We start from the raw sequence: 25,573 nt of genomic DNA, 5'->3' as shown, positions 1-25,573 counted from the left end.
TTCCTTTGCAAAAGGTTAATGTCCCCTCTAGTATATTGGCAGTAGTTGGTTCTTGCACCGAGTTTTGAACAAACTGGTGAAATTGCCGGTTGAGGTTCCTATTGGCATGGCTTTCAGAAACAGAGTTTCTGGTTCATGAGTGGTTTGTGACATGAAACTTTGTACAAGATCAATTGCCAAGGTATCATTTTTGTGATTCACTTGCTCTAGAATAGTCATATTGTTTTAGGCTGGACTGAAAGTCATCTTTTATTGTATGATGCATGATATGGATCACGCTTTTGGCCCGGTCCTGGTTTGCATGAGGTGGCACCTCGAAATCCATCTTGGAGATGGATTGAGGATCCAAAATAGCAAATCCATCTGCTGGACCTCTATAATACTGAAAAATAGATTTGGAGTTCTAAAAATGGCTTGTTCTGTAAATTTATTTTGCACCGTCCATTTTGAGTTTTTTCTATATCCATGTAAAGAAAAGGTTTGGATTATTCAATTTTAAAAAGAATTCGGCTTGGACTTGGTTGATTAAGGTGTTAAAAAAAAAAAAAAAAAACGAATGAGTTCGATTTCTACCTGTGACCTATTAAAAAAAGAAAAAGCTTTCCACATCTCCAATAAAAAAAAAAAAAAGTAAAAGAAAAAGAAAACAGCTTTCAACATCTATAGGAAAAAGGAAAATCTATAAACATCAAGGAATTTGGTCAAAAAAACCCCATAATTATGTAAAATTGATAAAAAAAATCTATTTGAGCCGACCGCAAATGGTAGACTCATATGATGATGATGATGATGTAAAATTGGAGCACTTAGATAAAGTTGAGGCTCGTTGGAGAATATACTATCCACTCGTAATCAAATTATGTGTAATGAGTACAGGATAAAAGAGTTGCTTATCTCACAAATCCAACTTCGATTCAAAATGAAAAATGCATGAGATGCGCTTTTTAGTATACGAAGCGGGAGCTATCATCCATTGTTCACAATGAACGGTTGATGTGGACCATTTTCCTGCTCAATCGTAGTTAGGGGGAGGCACACTCATCACAACCGTACATTTTCAGTACAGACGGTTTATGGCATGTGTAGTTTGTAAACTACATTGCGATATCCAATCCTGTTCAAAACTGTTAGACCCATGTATAAGTATAGGAAAATTGTTTCATGCGGGGTGGATCACATTTCTAAAAATAGGAAAATCGTTTCATGCGGGGTGGACCACATTTCTACAATATGTGGTCCAGAAGTATAAAGCAAATGGATGTAAATTGGTGGTCCATTTAAAAACAAGTGTATCTAACTATCCAAAAGTTTTTTTAATATAATTATTATTTTTAGTTTTCAAATTTTTTTTTTTTCTTTCATATTCATGATCTCCATGTTAAAGATTATATACGCTTTAAAAATTAGGATCAAATTATATTTAAAAAATATATTTATTCCTAAGCGCGCATTTCTATAATATGCAGACTGGTCGTATAGAATATATGATGGAGATGGCTGAGAAGGGTCGGAGATTCCAAACTCCACTTGACCTCGATTGTGGGTCCCACTCCATCTCCATTATCTAAACCATCTAACGCATTAATTGCAAGGTGATGACCCTCGTGACCACACATTGCATGTGCTCATACAGACTACAACATACTTTTCGTAAGGCTGCAGTTGTATAGAGCATCGTACCAAGCTAGCGTGGCTTATTCCGGTGTTTAAAGCCGAGGCTTTAAATAATCAAATTTGAGCCTATCTCAAAAATTTCACTAAAAGATGTTGTTTTGATGCTTAAAGACCTTCAATTTGATGATCTCGACATCAAGAAGCATGGACATTAGAAAAAAATGGATTTCAAGTTTTTATAGATCTGTCGATTTACACTATTTTTGAAGCTTTAAACTTTATAAATAAATATAAAAAGATATTTTAAAGCTATCACAAAGATTTCCAATATTAAAACCATATTTCTCGACACTATTTGAAGGGCTCTAATTTGATTGTTTAGAGCTTAGGCTCTATACAAAACGCACCCTTAAAAAAATGGCGGGCTGGATTGGAATCAATGGACTCAGTCTCAATTGGAACCGGTGGCCATTCTGGTTTCATCAAGATATCAGAAACTAGTTGGTTCTGCCTATTTTTTTATAGTAATGGTTGGTTCTATCAAAGAACCGGCTTCACCTTTTATTTTTTTCAAATTTTTGTCTTCTAATTTTTTTAATTTTTTATTACTCGGTTCATTAAGCCGGATTGTCGATCCACAAAACCAGACCGGCTTTCTGGATAGGAAATCTGGATCATTGATCCATTTTTTCTAAACCTAAAACCTAAAAATGTGCGTAAGATATAACACAAGTCGAATGACCCGAGTGTACTTGCTTCTCTTCCAAGAGCCAGAACCTCATTTAGGACGCATAAGATAAAGTTGTGCTACGTCGACAGTTTCAGGGGACCAAAAATGTTGAAAAAAAACACAAAGATGTGCTGGTCGGTTCGGGTTGACAACAACCCATCCCGACCCTAGTCTAGCTTTGGACCCCAACCCTTCTCTAGTGTGTCAGGTTTGAGTGTTCGGATTTGGCCTTCATTGGGTCCTAATGCAGCGAAGGCCTATTTGAGCCGGGTTCGGGGTAGATTTGGAACTTATCGAGTCCCAATCCAGCCTAGCCCCCAATTGAGTCGGCTCCAGCTTGACCAACCTAACTGACCCGATTTATCTTGACACTTTATTATGTATTTTTTTTTTTTTTGGGTAGTTTAGTCACAAACAGTGTTCACAAAACCGGCGAGTCTGAGTCGGAACCGGCCGGTTAGAACGTTACCGATGGGATGGCAAGTCTAGTTAAAGCCTGTTTTACAGTACATCTTACAAGACGACACTCTCCAAAAAAAATCAACCACAAAACCGGCCGGTTCAAGGTCGAACCGGCCAGTTTTCAATTAACCAGACCGGTTCGCCAATATAACGGTGTTTTTTAGGAAATAACGGTACCTTATAAATAACGGCGTTATTTTGAAATAGAGACCGTTAGATGTAGACGAAAATTTGTGAATCCAATTTTGCACCTTTTTTTATTCGGTTTGCGGCCAATTTTTTGTATATTTTTCATGTTTTAATAGTTTAAATCACTATATTCTTGATGTAAAACAAGTAATTTGGATTTAAACATTGAAAAAAAAAAGGAGTTTCTTGTATTGAAATGGCAGAGTTTTTAGGTTTTTGAAATTTTCGCCATTCTTCCAATAATCTCCTCAATACCTAATGGTTCTTGATGAAATTTGATGGGTTTGATTTCTATTCGAAGTATTTACTAGATTCAAGTTTTAATTTGTTCAGAAAACAAAAAATCAAGGGTCTATTTTTGCTCGTAAAGCTATTGCTCCGAGAACTTGTCTTCTACCAAAAAACACATAATTTTTTTCCATTTATTGGTTGTTTTTTATCAAATTCAGTGTATTTCAATCATTGAGGCTTCATATGTCAAATAAAATTGATATGTTTATTTATGATTGAGTAATTTTTTTTATATGAATTTTTTCGTTGCACCATATCATGAAATTTTCATAGATCTGAAATTTTCGCCTTTTCTTCAATTAAATTAAAAATATCAAATATTTTTTGATGATATTTGGTGCGTTTGAAAGATGATCAAAGCCTTTACAATGCACGTATATTTATTTGTTTGATTATCCAAATATTGATGGTAGTTTCTTGCTCGAAATGTTGTTTCACTTTTAGGGTTTTTGAAAAGTCGATTTTTCTAACAAAAATTAAGAAAATTATGTTTTTTAATGAAATTGGAAAGTGTTTTTCTATTTTACTTAAATAAAATTATTTTTAATAGAATTATGATTTTTTTATAAAATTATGTTTTTTGATTAATATGTTTTTCTAATTTGCTTAATAAATTTATTTTTGATCAAATTATTTGTTCTCCTGGTCTTATTTTTTGATAATATCAATGCACAACACACTGATATGGATATGGTAGATACATACAATAACATATAAGAACAGTAGAACATATTAGTGTGTTGTGCATTGATTTTTCGTTTTGTTGCATATCATGAGATGTACTTTTTGTGAAGAATGCCTTATTTAACTACATCAAAAATATATTGTATGAATTATGCTTTATCTAACTATAAGGAAGATGTCCATTCTATTTCTTGTCATAATTAGTTGGCATTTTTATTTGATTTAATAGCACCAAGCTACTTTTGTTATTTGAAAAAAATGTGCATAAACTTTAATTCCTAATGTGAGCAATTTTTTTATAAAAAAAAAAAAAACCAAAAAGTTTTTCATGTAAGGTTTGGGATACATATGTTAATTCTTGGAAGAATATGTTACATGACAAAAATATATTAAAAAAATATCCTAAAATATTTTAATGTATAGGACCATAGGATTCAAATATTAATTTATAAAAAGTGGTTTCAATTTTTTTTTTGTAAGATAAATATATGCAATAAGATATTATATATTTAATTTAAGTATTTCTATTTTTTTAATTTTTTTGGGAGTTTTTGACCAATTTTTTAAAAAAAATTTACTTGACCGGTTAGTCCGATAAACTGCCCCGGTTAGTCTGGTTCCTGTTCAAACCGCTCTAACCTCATGTCTGGTTAGCCGTACCGGTTCGATTTTGCGAACATTGGTCAAAAATGATCGCCCGTGGTAGGAATAGCGTTAACTGCCTCACATTTTGAGGCCTTGCCACCTCGATCACCTAGTCTACTAATTCAGGTCAGAATCATTTGATTCGGATTGTGAATCGGTAAGACCAATTTGGTTCCCACTGTATATCAAGAATCAGTCGGTTCCATCAGAGAACCGGCAGATCCAACCCCAACATTTATTTTGTGTTATTTTTAAATTTTTTATTTTTTATTAACCAATTCACTCGAACATATCACCGATCCCAATCGACCTATTCGAACCGATTTTTAAGATGAGTGATCTAGGAACCGTTATTTTAAGCACTTCTTGAGTAAGGGTGGCAATGGACCTGGACTCATCCTTCATACACTACCCGTGTCCGGGTCCAGTCTGGTCCGGGTCTGGGCCAGTGTCCTATGATTTTTTTGGGGCTGGGCCGCCCGACCCGTTGCCACCCCCTACCGTTGAGCCCATTTCTTACTCCTGCATGCACACACATGGAGCGCTTGCAAAAGTAGCTATTTTACGAAGGGGATGTTCCCACCTCACAAGTATATATCACGCAACTGTCGTAAATGAGGCGGTCATTTTAAGAAATCATACTCTGAGCTTCGGAGAAGGCCTCAACATATCGAAATGTTGAGTTCCTTGAAACTATTTAAATTACCCATCAAGTATTTAACCCCATTTTCTTGTTCAAGTATTTTTGGGAGCTACGGAGAAGCCAGGGACGCCACAGTTAGATGGCCCCACTTCTCCGTTTTTGGTCCCCATTCTTGGTTTTTGGAGGGCTTACAGGGAAACAGCGGCTTTTGTTCTTCTTCTTGTTGTTCATTTAGGGTTTTTAGTTCTTTCGCAGTGGATAAAGGAGATCAAAAGTGCTGGTCATGTGGCGCTTCTGCTGCTTCATTTCCATTCCTTTCATGTGATTCATGCCGAAGTGTCCAGCCTCTTGATCCCTCCATTAATTACTTTGATATTTTTGGACTGTAAGTTCCTTCTTCTTGTTCTTATTATTATTATTATTTTTGTTGTTGCTGTTGTTGTTACTATTATTACTTTTATTATGTGATAAATTTGGGAGTCTGAGAATTATGGCTACTAAACCCTATAGTTGTGCACAATAATTTCTATAGATCCTATTATGCTATTCATGAGGTTTCTGGAATTGGAAAAAGAGATTGTAAGGTGAGGAGAAGGCTGTGTTAAGAGTTACAGAACCAACACAATGGATTGCATGTGTTGATCGAATGATTTTCTGTTTTAGTTTTTAAATATCGGATGTTTCAGATGAATCGACATTTTTTTATCTAACAAGATAAACTTGACAATTAAGGAGTTGGGCAATGGAAAGTCGCAAAACCAGTTCAAATGAAATTTCGTTCCTTGCCCCACAGAATATTGAATTGATATCCAATAAGTAATTATGAGAAGCTAGTTACTAGTTGTCTAATTGTGTCGATATGGCTTCATTGGAACGAAAACAGGAAGAAGGGATATGACATAAGGGATCATAATCTAGAGAACAAATACAAGGAATGGCAAAAGAAACTTCATCCTGATTTAGTTCATTCGAAATCTGAGGTTGGAGCTTTATCATAACTATTGGGAATATTTTTAGTTTTGCAAAGGAATATTAAGTGTTAGGTCTGAAAGGTTGCAGTTAACTTTTTGCTGTTTGTGGGTTCAGAGAGAAAAAAATTATGCTGCTGAACAGTCATTGCGTGTAATTGAAGCATACCATACACTTAGCAGGCCACTATCAAGGGCAATATATCTGGTGAGTGCCTTTTCAATATGTGGGGTACTTTTTTTTTCTCTTTTATAATTTCTATATGTGGGGTACTTTTTTTTTCTCTTTTATAATTTCTATATGTGGGGAACATAATAATTCCTCTGTTTAAATGAGACTTGCATTGTGCTTTTTATCCTGTGTTTCTTGGCTTTCTTTTGTCTTGTGGAAGTCACTTGTCACTGTTATTCTTGAATTTGAGCTCTCCTTTGTTCATTAGAAAGTGTCATTTTGTGAGAAGTGAATATTTTATAACTGGACTTCCTATCTATGGATGGGATTTTGTTTCAATTGAATACTCTTGAAATTGTCAAACACCATCTTGAGTTCAAAATTCCATTGACATTATTTCTATCATGGACCTGGTAATAGAACTACTGATCTATATTCAGAGCCTCGTGTCTTAAATCCCTTCTCTCTGTTGTGTTGAAATTTATTGCACTATTATGGCTATGATCCATGAGTGACATTGTTCCTTTCTATGATTGGCAGGTGAGACTTGAAGGTGTGGATTTTGATGAGGAGAAAACAATTTCAGACCCAGATTTTCTTGTGGAGGTGATTGAAAAAAGAAGTTGATATGGATATAGTAACTAATTCTCAAGTTGCTGACAGAAAATATTACTTATTAGCTTCGCTTTCTGATAAGGTTTTTCCATATAAAAAGGAAAAACTTTAAATCCAGAGAAAAATATACCTCCAATTCACTCCACGATAGGGCTTTTCCATATAAAATACACTCCATGTTAAAAAGGTATTATATTAAATTCACTGCGATAGGGATTTTCTTCCTTACGATTTCAAGACATGGTTGTATTTTGATTACTTTGTCGTAGATAATGGAAATCAGGGAATCTGTTGAAGAAGCTGTTGACAAGGAGGCTCTCAAGCAAATTGAAAGTGAGGTGAGGAATACTGGCTTTTGCCCTATTATGGAGCTTAGTCTTAGAATATTGTGTTAGTCATGTAATGGGAGATTCAAACAGCTTGTCCTTTCAGTACTGCTTATGATGATAGTTTTGATCCTGTTTGTTTTGCTCAATGATCCTTTATGTCCTGAGTAGATACGAGTCAAACTAGGAAAAGCCCAGAATTCCTATGAGAAGGCATTTGAGAACCGTGATTTCGAAGACGCTCTTACGTTGATCCGCAGAATGACGTATTATGAACGTGCAATTGAAGAGATTGAAAAGAAACTATAATGTAAGTATTTGCATATTTAACTCTTATGGAGAAGTACTCATTTATTTAAAATCTTTGCTGAGAAAGTAAACTGCTGAAGCCTGGAATGCTCAAGATTATTCATGATAACGTTGGAAGTGAGCTTCTTTCAGATAATATTACACCCTTGATTCCCCAATGTATTACTAAATTTTCTCTATTCGTCCTTGAAAATAGTGGATTTTTCCTGAAAATCAACCCTCATAGGGGAAAACAGAAATTCTGCTGAAATTCTCCAAATCTTTCTGAATAATTCCATAAAATTCCTCTTGCACTCATCTTTTGTAAATTAAATAAGTCAAAATTACAGTTCTAAAATGTCATTCTAAATGCCATTGGTTTCCATGTTTCTGTGGACTTAGTAAAAGACTGCAATAGTTGGAAAATATGAAATATGGGCACTCAGTCATATCCCAAAAATTTCTTATAGAATCTGGCCTCATAGGAGAATTAGAGGCACATTGGTGCCTCAATCATTCATATGTTAGGAAGACTGCTTGCAGGGTTTTGGTTTACATGTTGCCTTCCAAAATTTTTTTGGATGGATGGATGGCCATATTAAAAAGCACGAGTATTGTTTAATAGTATCTCAAAAGGTTCAATCGAAGTTGTGATCCTATCTTTTTTATGGATGGGTTCTTTGCATTTCTTTTCTAAGTTTCACCATCTCTTTTTCACGGGATCAAGGGCTGTAATGCGTCATCATCGTCATAGCCTTTTCCCAAGGGCTGTAAGGCCTCGATATATAAAAATTACAGCCTGCATGAGGAGAGGAAGGAGGGAGGAAGATGTTCAAATTTGAAAGAGCTTATGTGTACACCTTAATTAGTGTGTCCATGGTGCAGGGTTGCATATGCATTGTCACCTCCTCTAGTGATCTATCCCTTTCCATTACTATTATTACTACGCCGCAATGGCGGCTGGTACTGCAATTCATCTTGTAACCCATGTATGATGCCCATTCTGATTTAGCCATGGTGAGTAGTTATCTTTTCATTTTTTATTCTAATCATCTGTTGCTTACTCTCTATTATTGCTGAAGACCATGTTATTAGAAGGATAATTGACGGTGGTTTAATTAACAAGTGCAGGAATGCAATCAATTCAGTCATCTTTAACCAGTTTGATTTGAAACTTGGTGAAGAGGGATGTGGAACTGATGAAGCAGGGGATATGACTTGTTTCTTTAAGCATGGGGAATATTTTGTGGATAGGTTTTTTATGTTTCGATGATGGTAGTGGGCTGGAGATAATTATCTCCGTCTTTGAAGCCCTTCTCTGGGTTCTCCGCTGCACTTTTGATTCTAATGAGATTTATAACCTCTTCCAGTGCCCTAAATATTTTGTGCGTTGCAATTGCATGTGAATATAATTTTTGTTTGTATAACATAGGGTCTGGTTTGTAAAAAGCTGAGGCCCTCAACAATCAACGCACCTTCAAGTAGTAACGAACGATGTCATTTTAATATCGTATATCTTTAAAATAACGTGAAAATTTATTTTCATCTCTAATTATAAAATTTAAAATTTAAAAAATGCACTTAAAAATCTTAAAAATTTATGGTCTAGATAAATACATTACCGAGTGAACTTTTTTCAGAGACTTAAAAAGTCTTTTTCTTTCATCCATATTTCTCAAGGTCAGAGGTGATCGGATTTGAGGGATTTAAAAAAACAATTTCTCCTAGTGGGGTTATGAGGTGCGTCTTAGTTTGATTGATTATTTAGGGTCACAACTTTATATAAATTGTTTCCTTTATGTAATATGCAGTTTAGGTATGGGTATTGTGTGTTATTTCTCCTATAATTGGGAAAAACCGGCCGATCTAACTACTAATCGGCCGGTTAGATCGGAACCGGTCAACAATTGGTTTTGGTGGTCACCCCATATTTTAAACTTTAAATAGAATAATGCTTCATATTTATATCAAATACGTTCGAATGGCTTATTGGTTAGCTTGAGGATTGGTTTTTATATGAATTTGGGTTTGAATCTTGGCGTCATTTACTATTTAGTTGATATATATAACAATTTTTTTTCATTTTCTTAAAAAAAAAAGATCATTTTCTTATATATATATATATATATATATATATATATATATATATATATATATATATATATCATTTTCTTTAAGAAAAAAAGGTCAAAAAAATATCATTTTTTTAAAAAAGAAAGATCATTTTTTTAAAAAAAAAAAAGTTGGTCAAGTCAATTTTTTTAATACTATTTTAATATTCTTTACATTATGGTAAAGATTAAAAAATATTTTGATTATTGATATTCACTTTTATATTTTATATCTTTTCAAAAAAAAATTAAAATATCCCTAAGCATAAATCTACTCGTTAAAATTTATTTATTTTATTAATTTTCAATTTTATTTGAGTGTATTTTGTTTTAATCATATTCTTTATATGTTTTTCTTATTTTAGTAGATTTTTTTGTATCTTTTTTCATTTTTTTAATTGTTCCGGACTTGTCCTGTTAGAGTGGTTATATCGACCGGTTTACTGGTTAAGCCAATTAAATCGCTTCCAGGCCCATGTCCGGTTAACTGTTCTGGTTCGATTTTGCGAACACTTGTAGCACCCCACATCTTAATTAACATGTTGTGCTTTTCATTTCTACGACTAACACCACCCCATTAATACCTTAGAAAAAAGAGCTTACTCCTAATCTATTTGAAAAAAACAGGTGAGGCATGTCCGGTTAACTGTTTTGGTTCGATTTTGCGAACACTTGTAGCACCCCACATCTTAATTACCATGTTGTGATTTTCATTTCCACGACTAACCCCACCCCATTAATACCTTAGAAAAAAGAGCTCACTCCTAATCTATTTGAAAAAAACAAGTGAGGCATGTCCGGTTAACTGTTTTGGTTCGATTTTGCGAACACTTGTAGCACCCCACATCTTAATTACCATGTTGTGCTTTTCATTTCCACGACTAACACCACCCCATTAATACCTTAGAAAAAAGAGCTCACTCCAAATCTATTTGAAAAAAAACAGGTGAGGCATGTCTTTCCCATTGAATTACCAAAAAAAAAATTTGTCTTATAATTGCAAGATATGTAACCTACCTGTCTTTCCCATTGAATTACCAAAAAAAAAAAAATCTCCTACAATTGCAAGATATGTAATTGGATTGAAGGATTTTTTATATAAATACTTCGCACAAGATTTCTGAGTTGGGTATTTGAGTTTTTTTTTTTTTTTTTTTGAGAATGAGGTATTTTAGAGTTTGTCAAGGTAAAAATGAATATTAACCATAAAAGGACTGACCCATTAAAGTGTTACTTTGATGCATTTTGTCATTTATCCTGTAAGATAATGAGAGGTACCCCTGTCCAAAAATAATTTTGCAGCAGGTTGTCTACAGGGCATGTCCTTCCGTAGCATTTGAATGGCCAACCATTTTTTGACTATTTTTTTTTTTCTTAGGGCCTGCTTTTTTTTTTTTTTCTTTTCTTAGGGCCTGTTTAGTAAGTGTGAAAATATTTTTGTAAAAGTACTTTCACGAAAAACTCGATTGTGATTGGGTGGGGGTGTTTTTTCACGCAAATTAGTCTCTATTACATTTTTTTCACACCAATTAGCAGTCAATTGATGTGAAAAAACTCATGCACTTACTCACACACGTGGAAATATTTCCATGCGTAGCAAAAAATATCTTTAGTTTTTATTTGTGAGTGGCCAGTCCGGCCAATCCAAATTTGATGGTTTCATCTTAAAAATGACTGTTCTGTCCTTAGTAAAAGAAATACAAAAGACTTCCAAAATTTCAGATCTGATACCAGCCACCCTGAATTGAGCACGAAGATTTGATACCAACCACCCTGAAATTGAGCCGGAAAAAGAGACTGGAGAGATCTAATGAGAATAAATAAATAAATAAGAGATTTATGGAAATTGTACATTTTTTTTAACATTGCAGAACCATAGGTTAAACCTTACACGGTTCTAATTCTTACTCGATGCCTCTCTCAAAAGACTACATTTTCCAAAGGATGATCTTTCCCACTCAAAAAAAGTGATGTCTAATGTCCAAGGGAAAGGGCATATCATTATTTTGTATTAACTTACTAAGAATTAATTTAAAAAGACAGATAGATTGACAAAAAAAAAACAAAGTATGTAAGCTCATGTGCTAAATTTCCTTCTTTTCATTAACGCCCACTTGGCTTGTAGTACAGTGTGAGCCAAATCATGTTTCCCTTCTCTATTCAGACCATAATAAACAGTTCTAAAATTCAAAGTGCTGGGAATTATTCCATCTTCCATCATATCATAAATAAGCTGCAAGGCTTCTTCTGACCTGCCATCTCTACAGAGACAGCTTATGAACATGGAGTACGTCTCAAAATCAGGAAATGGCCCTTTCAATTTCATAAGCCAAAAAGTATTCCAAGCATCAATGGCGAGTCCCTGATTCATATATCCACGTATCAAAGCTGAGTAAGTGATTATACTTGGCTCGCACCCATCCTCTCTCATCTTTCTAAAGATTTCAAGGGCTTTCTCCATTTGTTTCTCCTTGAAATAATGAACCAAGAAAGAGGTATATACATGCACAGTAGGCGAAAATCCATCAAGCGTCATTTTTCCTACCATCTTCAAAGCCTCATCAACTCGACCTGCTCTTAACAACCCATGAACAAGGCTACCATATATATACTGATCAAGAGTACCCAACTCTTTGGATAATGCTAAAGCTTCATCCAATTTTCCTGCCCTGCATAGGGCCTTAACAAGCACAGAATACCTAAACTGATCAGTGAAGCTCACCTTAGAGAGAGAATCAACACAATCCCGAGCATCTGATAATTTCCCCACTTCACATAAACATGTAAGGTAAATCTCTAGAGTTTCTTTATCTGGTGAAAACCCAACACCCAACATCTCTTTGAAGATTAGGATAGCCTCCTCTACCTTTCGACCCTTCTTTCCACATAGGAACATGATCATATACTTGTATGTATTTCTATCTGGATTGTATTTCTTGAACTTCATGGCTTTAAATCTCCTTAAAGCCATGTTGGTCAATCCAACCCTACCATACTGAGCCAGCATTATGGTCCAAGTATCAGCTGTTATCAAGCACCCTTTTCTTCTCATTTCTAAGTAGAGGCTCTTCATATGCTTAAAATCCTTAGCGCTTCCTGATATCTTAATGGCCAGGTTGTATGTTTCTGTTGTGTGGTGATATCCTGGAATTCGACCCACCCAAGAGAAGAATCTCAAAGTGGAATTCCCATGTATTTGGCACTTGCGCATAATCTCATGCACGAGATGTGGTGTGAACTTTATTGTGCTTTTCTCTAGACCTTCTTGAAGTACACTCCAGTCACTAAAGGATAACAAAATTCGACATGCGTCTTGGAGATCTTGATCACTGTAAGTTTTTTGTGATGGGTGTCCTAGCTCAAGCTCATTCATTAGTGGTAGGAGCGGTTCATTGTCTAGAGACTCTAAACCACTGTTACTTGAATGAGTCTTGGTTTCTTCGCAAAATAGCTCCTGACTAATGTGTACATCGGCCAGGTCAGGCTCTTGGTTTTGAAGTGCAAAGGCATTGCTCATTTGCTTGACTAATTGTACTTTCTCTAACTTCCCTGCCTTTTCGAGCAAAGAAATAACAATTTGACATGTTTCCTGGCCTGCATTCATCTTGAAGCTCTTCATTTCTTTCAAAAGCTCAAAAGCCTGCTCAGGTTCATTAATCTTACAGAGCTCCTTGATATATATGGAATAAGCTTTCCATGTGGGCTTTATGCCTCTCTCCTTCATATTATCAAACGCTTCCTTTGCTTTGGAAAATTGGCTGTGACAAACATGTCCAGCAACTAGGGCTGTCATGGCCACAACATCCGGTTCCAACCCACTTTCTTTCATTTCTTCATAAAGCCGGCAACCTTCTTCATAAGCATTCATCCTGAACAAATGTTGGACTATGTCAGTATATGTTGAAACCGAAGGCAAAAACCCCAATTTTTTCATGCTATTCAATAATACACAGGCTACAGAAATCTCCCCAATTCTCAAGTATCCGTTGATGAGAATCTCATATACATCCCTGTCAATGGCACCCTCATGCTTACATATTACACCGAGAAGTTCCAATGCATTGTTCATTCTACATGCCCGGCACAACCCTTTGAATAAAACTTGATACTCTTCAAGGCTTGAATTCTCCCCTCTAATCTCATTTACCAACTTTATGGCATCTCCAAATCTACCAGATATAGAAAGGCTCTGCATCATAGAAGAATGAACTGCGCATTTGGGCATTCCTGCAATTTTCAACATGTCATTTCCAACAGATCGCACCCCAAATATATCTCCTGCCTCTCCTAAACAAGTCATCAGAAGCTTATACCCATGACTATCTAATTTCATGCCACTCAATGCCATTTCCTTGTAGAATTCAGCAGCTAGCTCCGATTTCCTTGCATTACAAAGGGACAAAACCATAGAACCATAAACCGTCTCGTCGGGGTCAAAACCCGATTTCTTCATCTCTTTGAAGGTTTTCAAGGCTTCACCAAGCTGTTTAGCCTTCCCATAGTGAGAAACCAAAATGGTCCAAGTCTTGATATCCTTTGGGCATTCTTCGCTATTCATTTCATCAAGTAATCTCTTTATCAAATCAAATTCCTTTGCCTCACCAGCAATATATAACATTGTATTATATGTTTGTGCAGTGTGTTGAAACCCTGGTTGGAGCTTGACCCAATAGAAAAATCTAATGGCTGCATCCCTAGCTTTGAAGCACCTTTTCAAAATTTTGTCTACAGTATCAGAATCAAAGGTAAGGCCAGCCTCTCCTAAGCTATGCTCCATAGAAAAAGTGGAGTTTTCATCTCGTATAATCTCTGTGATCCTATGAACAAATTGGCTCACATCTTGGCCCGTTTTTGCAACATTTCCAGGGTTTTCAGTTGAAATTTTTTGTGACGAATCAATTTCTGGGTCAGAGATTAGAGTTCTCCTGAAAGCTTTGTGAAAGACTGGATAGACATGATTCATGGGGGTTGTAAAACCCCGGAAATTTTTGCAGAGTTTAAAACTGAAGCAATTCGTTTTATCCAATAAATGCTTCATTATTAAAAAAAGAAAAAAAAGAAGAACATCAGGACAATACACCATTCTCCAATCTCTGAAAATCCATGAAGAAGCTCATTTTATTAAATTTCACATGGAAACGGAAAAAGACGAACTTTCTGATTCGGCATAATTGTTGTACAAATCTTTTTTATTGTTGACAAAAAATAGCAAATGAAGTAGAAAGCAGATAATAAAATGCGAGAAAAAGAAATTAAAGAAAAAATAAAGAAATAGAAAATAAATTAGAGCAGTGGATTTTAGAAAACAACTTAGAAATGGAAGTTGGAGGTACCTTTATCCATTGTTCCCTACTTTAAAAGTTCCAATGCCTAGGTGGGTTCGATACTAAAGTTCTTTGAATAATAAGCTCCAAATCCCATGTATTTCAACTTAGATGCTCCAGACCTGCTGCAAAATTTTGTCACAAAAAAAAACCCTAGATTCGCCCCTTCTCTCTGCACTCTGCAACTTTAAATCCAGGCGGAAAAAGGAAAGCTCTAACCATGAAGAACCTTGAAAAATAACCAAATGGTCCTAACCATTATTCAAATGACCAATATACCCCCATCCCCCAATCGTCCATCGCTGGCCAAGAAGAATCGTGGATTTACACGTGGCAGCCTTAGGTGGGTTAACTTGGTCCACAAGTTGTGCATAAAACCGCAGGACAGGAGAACAAGAAGAGTAGGAAGCTACAATCTACAATCCTTGGCCTGGATTTCAGAGCAAAGAAAGCATACATTTATTTTCATTCATGGCTTGGAAGTGGAAGGATGATACAGGAGGAGAAATGGCAACTACAAACCCCAATAATGAAACCCTAGGAGTAGGAGGAGGAAGAGAAGGAGACATGTGCTCGACTCGAAGAATTGTGAAATCCAGTTGCAAAACTGAAGAGGTGGCGCCCGGTAAATTCATTCGCAAGTGCGAGAAGAGTGAGCAGGTTTTTCGTGATTGTATGGGAAGGTACTGCTTATTCCCTTCATTCTGTGCGTTATCTTGTTCTATTTGTCTATAGAATCATGTGTTATGATTTGGTCTTGGACTTCGAATAAATTTTGGTTATCTTTGTCTCTGATGGCGGGTGATTTAATTTGTTATATGTTTTTATGAACTAAGTGTTCTTGAACTTGGTTTCTGTGACGTTCTGCTATTGAAATTGGTTTCGGTTGTGGTTTTTTTTATTTGTTGATTATTGGTAACCCCTCACTGATTTACTTGCATAACTTTTTGCTTTTTCTGATTAATTTGAAGGTTACAAATAGGATTGTGGCTCTATTGTCTGGATGACCTAAGCTTAATATTCATCTTTTTGGAGATTTTTAGGGGATTCATTAATTTGGTTATTGATTTCCTTCAAATGACCTATCAATGGGATTGTCAAATTTAAGTGTGAATATGTGAGTGCAAATCATGGTATACTGTTTGGCCATATCTGGTCTGTAATTATCAACGTTCATGATTTGCTTCTTTTTATGGGCAAAAACAAGGAAGTTTTATCCCAAAACTAAGCAATCTTACCAGAATTTTTGGATTATGATTGCTGCTTAGAATGATTACAAATTTAGAGCTAGACATTTGTTTGGATTATGATTGCTGCTTAGAATGATTACAAATTTAGAGCCAGACATTTGTTTGGATTATGATTGCTGCTTGGAATGATTACAAATTAGAACCAGACATTTGTTGCCTCAAGTGATTTTTTTTGGAGGATGTTTTCCTTAAAACAATATGTTTTGAGGACTATATGAGGAATAGACTTTGTCAAATTATGAGGTGCAGGATTGATTGTTGTTGTTACTACTACCGCTACTTTTACTATTACTATTACTATTATTATTACTTTTTGTTATGCATCAAATTAGATGTCAGCAGGCACGTGCTACAGCCTGTATGTCTTTCCTTCATCCAAGTACAGTTGAATTCGTATTTTGAGTTTGTGATATATGTAATATCTTGTGTCATATTTATTTGAGGAAAGGGGAATGATCTCATGATTGTGTCACTAAAATATAATGAAACCACAGTGCTATAAAACCATGTGGAATTTGTTTGACCTCAAATTTTTTTGCACACACTCTCATCATTCCTTTAATTCATCACAAAAAATAAAATTTAATTTTTGCACCTAGATATGGTCAAAATGAGTTCTCTCCAACAATGAATCTCATCCAGTTGGTGAATTTCAAGATCTAGGCCTTCATGAAACAAAAATCAATATTTTATTTTTCAACATTGGTAATCTAATGATAATAAAACTATGAAAAAAATTTGGAAAGGAAAAAAGTCCTTCTAAAGCATAGATCTAATCATCTCACTATAATGGACCACTTATATTAATTGGACTAAAAGAAAGATTTTTGTGGTGTGTTTTAAAATTTTTCTTTTTTTGTGATTTGTTCATTAGAATAAAAAGAGTGTATATTTGAAAACTAGGGTCTAGAAAATATGGTTTTTGAATATTGTTTCACTATATTACAATAGAACTGTTGCATGGAATCACTCCCTGATAGGTTCTAAAAGTTTATATTAGGTTGTAAGAAGTAAGGATACAATAATCTACTCCATCCGTTTTATTTGGATGGTGTAGATTTGATGCTATCTGAAAAAATGTGTCACTTTTTGGTACTATATTAAAAGACATGTCAAATCTACACCGTCCAACTAAAATGGACGGTGTAAAATACTTCAACCTTACTTCTACAAGTAAGGCTGCGACCTTATATGAACTGCACCATTTATTTTATCCCTTGAATATATTCTATTGCTTTACGAGGTAGTCTTAGGTCTTTTTACTCTTAGTCTTGCTATCAAGGTACATCTGTTGGTGTTATGTGTGAGGCTCATTTGAAAAACATATTGTTGGGAAGCGAGACACACTTGATTACTTCATGTCCCCCAACACACACACCCACCCCAAAAAAAAAAAAATAGAACAAATCCAGTACCTTTGAACCAACTTGCCATCACCAATAAGTTGATATTAAGATAATCGAATACCCAAGAACAATATTTTATGCCATAAATTTGGGAAATAAGTTTGAAATAGAAGGAAACCAAGAGAAGCAAAATAAGGAAACCCAGAGAAGCAAAATAAGGAAACCCAAAATCACAAACACACACTAAAAACCCAATGCAACCACCACCAATGGGCAAAATACGTGGTTTATCTTAATCGGCCTATATTCACAAGCAACCTGCTAGGGTATGATTTCATTATTGAGAGATAATTACATGATAAGGGTTAAAACATTAGTCACCTTACTCTCAGAAAAGCATTGTCAATTCTATTTCCGCTACCATAAAACCACCATCTAACCAACCTCCAATGTCAATTCCATCAATAGGGAAAAGTGGTAGCTAGGGTTTGGCTAAAAAAACCAAAAACAATTTTAACCTCACCCAAAATTCCACCTCACAGTATCCTTTTCTCTCAAGATAAGATGCTCATTTGAAACGTTTCTTCTGTGGCCCTCGAAACTAGAGAGAAGTATCAGGGTTTGGTTTAGTAAAACAACCCCCACCCAAAAACAAAAGCCCAACTCCCCCCAAAAACCACACAAGCATATCCAAAACAAATAGAACAAATTCAATACCTCTTACCAACTTGCCTATCATCGATAATATGATAACAAGGAACCCGAACACTCACCCAAAAACAATATTCTGTGCCATAAATTTGTGGAATAAGTTAGGAAAATAAAAGGAAACCCAGAGAAGCAAAATAAGGAAACTCAAAACCACAAAAACACACTTAAAGCCACAACAAGAATCACTACCAATACACAAGTTATGTGGTTCATCCTAATCGCTCTACATCCACATGCAATGTTCATAGATGCAGTTTCATTATTAAGGGGGAATTGCAAGATAAGGGTAAGAGCATTAGTCACCTTACACTCAGCAAAGCATTGTCAATTCCCTTTCCACTACCGTAAAACCACCATTTGACTGACTTCCAATGTGGATTCCATCAACACGACCACCTAAAATGGTAATGCTAGTGAAATGATCCAAACAGTAGGGAAACATGGTAGCTAGGGTTTGGCTAAAAAGGAGGAAAAAGAAAAATCTTAACCGAACCCAAAGCTCTACCTCACATATCCTTTTTCTTTTGGGATAAGATGAGATTTTAAGTATTTCTATTGTGGAAAAATTTCGCCTCAAAACAAGAGAGAAGTACCAGGGTATGATTTTAGTACAACAACACCCCCCTCCCTCCCAAAAAAAAAAAAAGGCGGGAAACACAGTTCATGAATTTCACATTGATCATGGAACTGATGTTCTGCAGGCAATTTTATTTTGATTGTGTTAGTTTGTTATCTATGAGTTAGTGGGTGTTGAGGTTAGATAGAGTCCATGCTGGATAACTGTATTTGATTTTCAGGATCTTACTTGTTTATGATTTATGTCTTTTGCCATGATTCATCAAGGATGATAATATTAAAATGGAGTAAATCATTACCACCAAAAGGTGGATGTGAGGCTAAGCTAACCAGACACGTTTACCACACCCCTACACTAGAATGTTTCCATCTGCTTACAATGATATCTTAGCTTATCCTTAACTACCCAATCAATCTTGAGAGCAGATTTACCTTCCTATGTCATGGGTTGAAATAATAAGATCAAATTAGTTGCAAATCTTAAAAACCAAGAATTTGAAACTCTTCATGATACTTGCGCCTTGAGGGTTGAATCTTGTGCTCAAAGTGTGAGGCCTTGTTGTGGCAACCTTGAGCTTGTCATTTTGAACCTTGTTTTCCACCAAAACAAGAGAGATCCCTCACACACATTAAGAATGTTACATAGACTCTGATACATATGTTGGTTTCTATCACGGATATGATTTTCTGAAATGCCAATCTCAAAATCAGGCTTTCAGATTTGCACTCGATGCACTATTTGAAGAAGTGAGAAGGTGGGATTTTAAATGATAGTAATTTTAAAGTGAAATTCTAAGCGAAATGTCTACATTTCTAAAAGGTCAAACATGGGCATCATGTCATCAGTATGTTGACACCTGCCCAAAAAAAATACATGTGTCCATGTCATAAAAGACTCCAACAATTTGATGTTATTAAGCGTGCCCACATCAATCATATGAAGATGAAATAATCACTTTTAAAAAAATATATTCATAAAGAATTAATGTTCTGTGTACGCTTCATTCCAGAGCATGATGTCCCCATTATTCTTGTGATCGTGTCCTCACAACACTTTCAAGAAAAAACCTTAATTGCTGGATTCCCTGAAAGCATGGCCATTCTGTTAATCCCTAGCTTCTCTTTGAGTGTCCAAAAAACCTCACAGATGCCCTTCTGGATACTTCTTTCATCTTTGTCATGGTCGTTCTGAATGCTGTTCTACGTAAACTTCTTAATCAAATAAATCCGCTGTCCTTTCAAATAAAAAGAAAATTCAATGCCAATTATTGTAGGACCTAAACCATCTCCTCAGCCCACATAGGATTGGCATGTTTACAATGGGTAAGCTCTTTGTCCTTTTTGTTTAGCGTACTGCACTTTCTTGGGAATAATGGTCACATGATTTCCTCCACCTTCCAGTTGCGACATAATGAACTTAAAATTTCATGATGAGGCTTTCTTACGCTGAACAAGACCAGATGGTTCATGTTTACGGTCCAGCGTTTGAATTGGCAATGGGCTGCGTCTCAACATTTGATGCCATGCCTATTTCTTACTGAACCACTATTTCTTACTGAACCAGTCATCTCTAGCCATTTCCTACTGACAACTCCCTTGTCCCTAAGAATTCCTGGTAGTTAAAATACTTGAAACTTCAATTCTTCCCCACACTTTGCATTCGATTCTCTCGTTCCAACTAGAATTATACTTATTTACTGATTAGTTTTGTACAAGACGGAGTAGAGCTTTGGAGCGAGGTCTAACAAAGGATTGTGTGCATGTTGAGGCTCATTATCTCCATTTTTTTTAGGAATATGACAGAAGTGGGATGGAGGCTACTTTATTAATAATCAACACACTTGCAAATCTCTTTTTGATTGTTGTTTGTCATACTCTGTTGCTTGGGGTCCTGATAATCTTCATTGAGGTTTATTGGTTAACAAATTGCTTAACAAATGATTAAAATTTCGTTCTCCATTAGTAGAGCGATGGAAGTTTTGTCTCATAAACTATACTTACAAAATTAAAGAAAATGTATGCAACAGCATACTATATGCAACAGCATACTACACCAAGAGGTCTATAAAATTTTATTGCTTTTTTTTTTTTCGTTTTTTTCTTTTAATTTTTTTAAGAGAGAGAGAGAGTTCTGAGTTTGACTAAGGCTCATGCTTTCTAGTTATGGTTGTCGGACTTTCTGTCGAGCTCATATATCGAAGGTCTTGAGTGTCTTTTTCTCTCTAGTTTATATCTTGAAAGCTGGAATTGTTCCCAGGCCTACAGAAGTGGTGGAGTCCAACACAGAGTTCACGGAACACGATGTATCAAATGAGATGGTGAAGGGCTCCCTGCCTTTTGAGTCTATTGCACCTGAACCCTTTAGCTTCCCTGGCCTTCGAAGTGATATCGACTCCATCGAGAGAAGCATCATTGGCAGCTTTGACCGCTTTCTAGAGGCTGCAGAGGAGATGAGCAATGACTTCTTTCACAATTTTGGTGCGTCATCTCGACCTCGTGGTGAAATATTTGATCGACTGAGAACACATGATAACTGGCTTGAAAAGGAAAAGGAAGCTCCAAGGGCTAGGGAGAAGCAAACTACCGAAAATGACTATAAAGATTTTGCTGGGCAGATTAGAGAAGTTTGATACTCTCCATATAATCAATTTCATCCATCTTTATATATAGGCATGGAGCTTGTAAAGACTTTGTGATAGTTTGAATGGAGTTTGTAAAGACTTTGTGATAGTTTTTGGATTGAGTTTGCTTGAAGCTTTTTGTAGGACTGAGGTTGTCAGGTTGGGATACATAAGAAAGCTGGAAATTTGTTCACACATGCATTCACTTACCCACCCATGAAAAATGATTGCGAAAAATGTTGCAGTGGTTCCTTGATTGTTGTTGGTCGAATTAAAACTGCAGATCGTGGAAATTGATGATGACCCCTTCATCAATTTGGGGGAAAAAAAACAAAAAAGAACTTGATAATCCTTATTGTCATTTATTCACTCAATGTCTGATCTGCCTTCTCTATAGGACTTTTGCTGCTCCTTCGATTCTGATCTGCCTCATACTGACTCACCGTTCTTGTTCCAAATTTTGATGGATTTTCACCATTTTATCATTGTATGTGTTACAATTCCATTTTCATGGAAATTGGCCTACAAGGCTGTTCAAGAAGTTGAACGGAGCTACAAAAGCATAGTAGATCTGGCTAATTTATGAATTCTTGATGTGGATGGTCCGGAAAAATCGCATTGCAAGATGTTATCTTTTTTGGACCTAGAATCTATTTTCTTGAACAGTCGAATCCACTCTGAGAATTTCTACTTTTTCTTGGGTGGAGTGTTTATAAGAAAATTTATTAAAGGTGACTGGAATTTTTGTTGGTGTTTCATGTTTCATGTGCTTTTTCATGAAAAAGTCTTTGAAAAAACATATTGGTGATCCGGATCTTCATCAGAAAAATTGGTTTGGATCAATGGATCGGCGGTCTGGATTGGCGATCTGGCTAGGTAAACCGGCCAATTAAAAAAAAAAAATAAGAGAACAAAAAAATTTTGAAAATAATAAAAAATAAAAAAGTTGGAGCTGGATTGGCCAGATTCATGACCGGTTTTGTCAAAGAACCGGCTGGTTGTTAAGGGGAATCAAGGGTTCCTAATACATGGTCGAATCAATCTTATTCCCATCAATTCTTGATTTGGATCGGGTGATTTCAATCTAGATCCATATTTTCTTTCTGGGTGCGGTTTGTATAATGTCGAGGCTTTAGACAATCAAATTAAAACCCACCTTCAAATAGTATCAAGAAATGTAGTTTCAATACTAGAAATCTTTGATTAGCGTTAAAATATATTTTCATCTTTAATTATAAAATTTAAAGCTTCATAGTATATATCGAGTTGATCTATGAAAATTTTAATTACTTAAAAATTGACGGTCCAAAATGCATTACAAGATGCACTATTTTCAAAACTTGAAATCCATTTTTTCTCAAGTCCATGCATCTTGATGTGGAGATGATCAATTTGAGTATATTTGGACATCAAAACAACCTCTTCTGGTGAATTTTTTGTGGTAAACTCTAATTTGATTTAGAGCCTAACCTCTATATAAACTTTTCCTTTTTCTAAAACCGTAGTGTTTCATTCAATGTTGGAAAACACTACTCGGGCCGAGTATTCGGCCCATGCCGATTGAGTGCTCGGACCGAGTCTAAGTAATTTGGCCCGAGTAATGCCGAATATTGTAGCAACAAAAAAGTAGTTGAAAATTACAAAAAAAGATACAAAAAAAAATCCAAGAAATAGGAAGGACGTGTATGTTTGGAGTGAGATTAACTAAAACACATCAAAATGAGGTTAAAAAGTAGTAAAAATCTAGATTTTGAAAAATCAACTTGTGACTAGGGATATTTTTGAAACAATAAAAAAAAGATTGGAAAATATAAAAATAAGTATTTATAGCTAAAAAGCTTCCCAATATTTGCCTGAATATTAGAAAACATTAAAAAAAAATTCTTAAATAAATTCTCTATTTTTTAGAATTTTGTATGAATTTCTTTTTAAAACTTTTTTTAAGATCCCCGAGTTGGACATCCAACTCGGGACAACTCAGGCTCGACAATGGCCCGAGCCGAGTAACTCCTCTGAGTAGAAACTTTGTGAACGTTGATTTCATGCATCTTTCTACAAAATGGCTTTCCATATGGTATTGTACACAATGAAACCATTTACCTTTTGTATAGAAAGATCACAGTTACTTACAACCCTTCGATGTGAAATGTGATAGTTTGGGTATATCACAAAGTTCGAAAAAAAAAACTTTGAATTTTGAGCTTGGCCAATAAAATAAATGTCACCACCCAATTTCACATCTATCGGTCAAGATTAATTGTAATCACTTTGTACAAAAGGTCAATGATTTCATTGTATACATTTCCTTTCTATATGAAAGGGGTGCGCATGTTGGTACAGCTGCCGTGGGAGGTTGACAATCTTGTCTTTTTTTCTTTTTGTTTTTTTTTTGTTTTTTTTGAGAAACTGGAGGTTCACATATGAAACTCAGACTTCTATGGCGCATTTTTTAATTAATTTGGTGCAATTGTTTGTGACGTGATTGAAAATGCGATGGTGTTTACACTTAATTAATGACTAATACTTCCTTTTCTATATCGCCCATGAAGGATTTAGTGGTTAATTAAACGTATTGCACGCTCTTTTCAACTCTGACAGTGAAGGCTTGCTTATTTCCGGTTTCTTAAATCATAAGAAAATATATTGTTGGGTTGCCTTTCTTTCATTCAATTAAATTCGTACTTTGTCCTGAAAATTAAGTCTAGAAGTGGGTGTATTTACCTCTTCTCGATTAAATGTCAAGACTAGGTAGGATCCCTTTGGAAAGTGAATCGGAGTGGAAATCCTTCGGTTGGGATTCCTAATCTAAGAGGACAAACTGAGGGCTGGCAATGGCCCGGTCCGATTGGCCCAACTCGGCCCTACCACAAATTTTGGTCATATATATATATATATATATATATATATATATATATATATATATATATATATATATATATATATGACAAACTTAGGGCTGGCAATGGCTCGGTCCGATTGGCCTAACTCGGCCCTACCACAAATTTTGGTCATATATATATATATATATATATATATATATATGTGTGTGTGTGTGTGGAAAAGTCTTCCCAACGTTTATAGGTAAAAGTGAATAGGGATTTCGTCTATCTTCATCACTGTCCAAATTTCATCACGCGGTCACTATTGTCAAGTACTGTTTTATTTTTAATTTTTTTTTCTACAAATCAGAATGACCTAAAATTTATAGGATATGTACATCTTATTGAGATGCATCTAATAAAACTATATAAAAAAAATTATCTGAGAAAAAATTGACCAAAATACCCCTAAAACATTTTGGGGGTATTTTAGTCAATTTTTTTGTAAAAAATATTTTTTTCATGTATTTTTAGAATATTCTCCTATTTTTTATGAATATACGCTCTAAATTTCAAGTCATTCCGATTTGTAAAAAAAAAATTAAAAATGAAACACTATCAGACAATTATGACCATGCGATTAACTTTGGACGGTGATGGGAGTAGGCGAAATCACTGTTCATTTTCGCCTATAGACGTTGTGTAGTGTTTTCTATATATATATATATATATATATATATATATATATATATATATATATATATATATATATATATATATATATATATATATATATATATATATATATATGAATGATCTTATGAGACCCTCCCACACCCATATGTGTAGGACTCCAAATGATCACTATTAAATTTGGTACAAATCTCTATAAAAGTCAAAGCCCATACTCATGTGATAACTTTTCTAGAGATCTATGCTAAATTTAATGGTGATCCTTTGAAGTCCCACACATATGGATGGGAGATAGTCCTATAGGATATTGCTTATATATATATTTATATCTATATATATATATATATATAAGTGTGGTTTCTATAAGGTTGAAACCTTAAACAATCCAATTAAGGAGCACTTTGAATTTTTATCATAGCATGTACTTTGTTGTAAAAATTCATAGTATTAACTTGAAATCTATTTTCATCAAATTTTTAAATTCCAAAAATGTTA

General features: G+C 34.9%; 3 protein-coding genes across 7 annotated transcripts; 2 read left to right on the top strand and 1 right to left on the bottom strand.

The window, feature by feature from the left end:
* Window positions 1-5,285: 5,285 nt before the first annotated feature.
* Window positions 5,286-15,052, top strand: LOC18421507 (DNAJ heat shock N-terminal domain-containing protein). 5 transcript variants are annotated; one of them, XR_016052126.1, is made up of 8 exons: window positions 5,286-5,643; window positions 6,142-6,238; window positions 6,345-6,434; window positions 6,939-7,004; window positions 7,283-7,351; window positions 7,511-7,649; window positions 14,377-14,483; window positions 14,605-15,052. XR_016052126.1 is itself a non-coding variant. In XM_006826362.4 (7 exons), the coding sequence occupies exons 1-6, from the start codon at window positions 5,291-5,293 to the stop codon at window positions 7,646-7,648; spliced, it is 813 nt and encodes a 270-aa protein (XP_006826425.1). In that variant the 5' UTR covers window positions 5,286-5,290; the 3' UTR covers window position 7,649; window positions 8,759-9,006. The 5 variants fall into 5 exon arrangements, 2 of the variants coding, with proteins under 2 accessions (XP_006826425.1, XP_088718213.1); XR_016052124.1 differs by lacking the exons at window positions 14,377-14,483; window positions 14,605-15,052 and adding exons at window positions 8,513-8,644; window positions 8,759-9,006; XR_016052125.1 differs by lacking the exons at window positions 14,377-14,483; window positions 14,605-15,052 and adding exons at window positions 8,355-8,644; window positions 8,759-9,006.
* On the bottom strand, window positions 11,719-14,821 carry LOC18421511 (Pentatricopeptide repeat (PPR) superfamily protein). The gene has a single exon (XM_006826361.2). The coding sequence runs from the start codon at window positions 14,819-14,821 to the stop codon at window positions 11,816-11,818; it is 3,006 nt and encodes a 1,001-aa protein (XP_006826424.2). The 3' UTR covers window positions 11,719-11,815.
* Window positions 15,053-15,465: 413 nt separating the features above from the next.
* LOC18421510 (Mal d 1-associated protein) lies at window positions 15,466-21,761 on the top strand. Its single transcript, XM_006826360.4, has 2 exons — window positions 15,466-15,745; window positions 21,203-21,761. The coding sequence occupies exons 1-2, from the start codon at window positions 15,534-15,536 to the stop codon at window positions 21,573-21,575; spliced, it is 585 nt and encodes a 194-aa protein (XP_006826423.1). The 5' UTR covers window positions 15,466-15,533; the 3' UTR covers window positions 21,576-21,761.
* Window positions 21,762-25,573: the final 3,812 nt, after the last annotated feature.

The sequence above is a fragment of the Amborella trichopoda genome, chromosome 3 (assembly GCF_054954075.1).
Source record: "Amborella trichopoda isolate Santa Cruz 75 chromosome 3, AtrichopodaSantaCruz75HAP2 v2.0, whole genome shotgun sequence".
In the NCBI taxonomy this organism is placed as follows: Eukaryota; Viridiplantae; Streptophyta; class Magnoliopsida; order Amborellales; family Amborellaceae; genus Amborella; species Amborella trichopoda.
The sequence above is the reverse complement of the archived record's forward strand: the minus strand, read 5'-3'. Positions and strand labels throughout refer to the sequence as shown.